This window comes from Globicephala melas, chromosome 2, assembly GCF_963455315.2.
Source record: "Globicephala melas chromosome 2, mGloMel1.2, whole genome shotgun sequence".
NCBI lineage: Eukaryota > Metazoa > Chordata > Mammalia > Artiodactyla > Delphinidae > Globicephala > Globicephala melas.
Genome location: NC_083315.2, coordinates 25,729,929 through 25,734,065, shown reverse-complemented (window position 1 = coordinate 25,734,065; position 4,137 = coordinate 25,729,929). Strand labels below are relative to the sequence as shown.

Sequence of the window (4,137 nt, the reverse complement as noted above, 5' to 3'; positions counted from 1 at the left end):
GTTACAATATGGTAAAAGAAGAACTGAAAGGTTGCTAATTTGATTGTCTCCAACAGTGTTCGTCAGAGGCCTGGGTGCTCTAGATTATCATGAGACGTTCAGAGACCCTCCACAGGTATCCACCACTGACCAGACTTAATGGTGCTGATTTGGGTGGAGAATTAATAAGGGCAAAAGCCCTAAGCCTTTAAGGAAAAAACAGTGTTTTGAAGAGGAGTATTTAAGAGCTGTTACATGACAACCCTGTGGTGCAGATTAATCAGTGCCATTATCTTTTGTGCAGTTACTAGATGGACCCAAGTTGGGAGAAAAAAATGACTAGAGAGACACTCTAAACAACTCTATTCATATGACCGTTTAAGGGATGAGTACTAGAAACAGAAAATGTGTTTCATTTGCGCAGATTTCTGAGGACAGAAGGCCATCCTCTACCCCTGCTTTTGGAGCCATTCCTTTCTGCTTTCCTATTCCACTGATTAAATCCCCATCAAGTATCCCTCTCTTAGTGAATCTTTCCCCTCAGCATATAAATATGCTCAGATACCCCACTAACAAACATGCCACAAGAAAGAAAAAAACAAAAACAATTAAAATAACAACAGCAAAATAATATAAACTCCAAAACAGACTATCTTGACTATGACCTTCCTTTCACCCTTTTAATTCCCAAAATTCTGTAAATAATAACATGAAGTGTAAACTCCCACACCTTAACCTTCTCACTCCCCATTCACCCCCAGATCTACTGCAATTTATCTTGCTTTCATATGAATTTCACTGAAACTGCTCATGTGAAAGTCACTGATGAACTTTCAGCTGATCTATTTTATCCCTGTTTAAGATATTTTTCAGTTGGGTGTCTATGATGCCACTCTATAAAAACTGAGCTCTCTTTAGCTTTAAATTTCAGAAAACTCAAGTACAAATGAAGAAATCTATAAGAAAATTTTATTATTTCACAGAACTTAGTCACACCCCTTAAGAGGTCCCAATATATGGAATCTGCATAGTTGATTAATCATTGGTTCATAGATCACCAAGGGCACTCTTTTCTATTTTCAACTTTACCATGTTCAGACTTTATGCTAATCAAGGGTGTGTGTGTGTGTGTGTGTGTGTGTGTGTGTGTGTGTGTGTGTGTGTGTGTGTGTGTTTGGCAAGAGCAAAATCATATGCCAATGTCCATCCAAAGTAGGGAAGAGTTTCTCCCCATGCATCTTTCTTTTAGTGGTCCCACCTATAAATGACTCAAAACCATGGGAGAAGGACCCTCACTTTCCCATGGGTTCCTAAACATAAGATCCTCCTTGGCCTTAGGCCCCACGCCCACCTACAAATGAATCCATCTCATAGGGAAATAGACCACCGTGATAGGCCTTGACTAATCAGCATTTTCCAGACTCGCGTAGAAAAGGGATGGACAGAGCTATGCCACCAAGGAGGGAGGGAGCTACTCTGTTGGGTGGACAACCAATAATGACCACTGTGTACTTTTAACCGGATTTTCTGTTTCTAGTACTCATCCCTTAAACGGTCATATGAAGAGTTGTTTAGGGTCTCTCTCCAGTCCTTTTCTTCTCCCAACTTGGGTCCATCTAGCAACTGCACGCTCTTGACTTTGAAATCTATTTTTCTAAGAGATAATTTACCTGTTTGAACTGATATCTGCTTAAACAGACAAGACAGCAAATCTAATCACTCCCCTGTAAACACACAAACACACACACACACCCTCACATATCCACAGGCATACACACTCACACAGACACACACACAATGACACATGCACAGACATATGGATTCGTTCCAAAGCTTTACTTCGTCTATTTCCGGTTTTTAGCGTCTGTTGAATTGCTATCCACAGAGGTGCCGTCTTCATGCCGTCACACACAAAGATACTGCACGAGGTCTATGTTTAGCCCAGGCGCATTTCTTCTGAGGCTCATTTATACGTCTTCATGTGCCACAGCCCGTCATTTAAATAGTGGATATTTTCGATCCCGATTCCTTTGTTGACTTTCTCGATTTCCTCTGCAGACATCTTCATGACTCCCACACACAGGGCGTGCTGTTTCCCTTCTGCCATGATTGCAACCACCGTGTCCACCGCGGCGGGGTAGAGCTTAGCTCCGGGAGAGGTCAGGCCCGGACACATGATATTGGCTCCACTGAGCACAAACTTGATGGCTCCTTTATCAACCTGCTGGCGGGGCAGGATGAAAGGGTATTTGTGAAGCAGCCTTAGCGTTGGATAAAAAGGCCCTTCTCTTTGTCTAAAAAATAGTAACTCCCCGTTTACAGTGAGGATTTCTATGTGTTCGTGGCATCGCACTATTTTGACCGGATCCTTCTTAGGCATGATTTGATTCAGCCACGGATCGATACCAGGAAACTGCTCTATCAACTGGTTCTTAATACCCTTAATAACGGAAGTTTTCAACTGGATGCAGTTGGACACATTTTCTTTTTCATCAAATTTCTTGAACATGATCCAAGGTGAAGAGGGCGACAAGGAAGCGCCCGGAATCGAAGAGAAAACTGAATTACAGAGAGCCCGGCGGAGGCGCTTACCGGAGAACTGCCGGCGTGGACGGTCGGTACGACTGTTGTTAACCGGAAGAGGGCGGCGCTTTACGGCTTTCCGGGAAATCTACTTCCGCTCCTTGGAATGTGGCGTCGCACTTTCCGGCAGTATTTGGTCTTCCGATTACTCTTCGGGGCGGGACTGTAAAAGGGCGGGACTTGAAAAGGAAGGGTGGTAGAGCAATCATTTTTGTTACAGGGAGAGAAGAACGGAGGGGGCCTGTCTTCTATTTTTTTTTATTGGGAAATGGCTCGCCATCTGTCCAATTACCCATGCCAGAAACCGGGGGACGAATGCTGAACGATAAGACCTCCTGTTCCGCACGGTCACGGCAAGGAGTCGAGTCCTGTGCGTTATTCCTCCTCCACAATCTCTCATGCTCTCACAATCTCTCGCTGGTTTAGCGCAGCTCCGAATACTTGCAAACAGTCGCTGCCTGTCACCTTCCCAGTTCTCTCCACTTGCACCCGGAGAGGAGAGGCTTTGCGGCCAGGAGGAATGCGAATGTTGTACGATTTCAATCCTTTTAAACACACCCAAACTCGTTTTATGGGCCGGCATACGGTCTCTTTTGGTGAATGTAACGGTGCTTCTGAAAATAATGGGCTTTCTGCTTTGTTTGGGTGCGGCGCTTCTCTATTCTTACTGATTTTCTGTGTGCTCATTCTGTCCGTTACTGAGCAGCATATTGAAATCTCCATGGTTGTGGAGCTCTTTCCCTTTTCAGTTCTATCAGCTTTGGATTTATAGATTTTGAAGCTGCGTTATTAGGTCCATACCCATTTCAGATTAATGTGGAGGTCACCCTGTTAATTAGGATTTTATCCGCTTAGGTTTTAATTGTCATCCAAAGAAGTGTGAAGCCCGTGAGGGCAGTAATTGTATATTTTATCTCTGTATTTTTTCACCCAGCACAAGATAGATCTGTTTCATACTACATACACATTAAGTGACTGATGAATAAATGAAAGAATGCTTCCTCTCCCCAAAGTTTTAGTCCCTTTGTTTCCCAGACAGTGCTTTGTGAAGAGAATAAGAGCGAATCCTTGCTCTGTGAGCACTTCTCTCCAATGACACATGCTTAATTTGGGAAGCCTGCACTGCAGCAGAATTGTAACAGGTGCTGAATGTATAGTAGAAAAATAACATACATTTCCTCATTTGGGGGAGCTTATAGCACATGAGGGTTTTATATGTGTGTGTTTTATACATATACATATATAATCATTATTATAAGGAATTGGCTCACACGATTATGGAGGCTGAGGCGTTCCAAAATCAACAGTCAACAAGCCAGACACTCAGAAGAGCCGATGGTGTAATTCAGTTTAAATCTAAAGGCCTGAGGACCAAGATGGTATAAATTCCAGTCTGAGTCCAAGTCTGAAGGTAGATGAAGACCATTGTCCCAGCTCAAAAGCCATCCGGCGGGAGGATGGCCTTTTCAGGGGAGAGTCAACCATTTTGTTTTATTCAGGCTTCCAAACTGATTGGATAAGGCCTGTCCACATTAGGGAAGACAATCTGCTTTACTTTACAATTAAAATGTTAAT

The 4,137-nt window shown here is 43.3% G+C and overlaps 1 protein-coding gene across 1 annotated transcript; it reads right to left on the bottom strand.

Moving 5' to 3' along the window:
* Positions 1-1,798: 1,798 nt before the first annotated feature.
* On the bottom strand, positions 1,799-2,618 carry LOC115842189 (malignant T-cell-amplified sequence 1-like). Its single transcript, XM_030836850.3, has one exon. The coding sequence runs from the start codon at positions 2,486-2,488 to the stop codon at positions 1,943-1,945; it is 546 nt and encodes a 181-aa protein (XP_030692710.1). The 5' UTR covers positions 2,489-2,618; the 3' UTR covers positions 1,799-1,942.
* Positions 2,619-4,137: the final 1,519 nt, after the last annotated feature.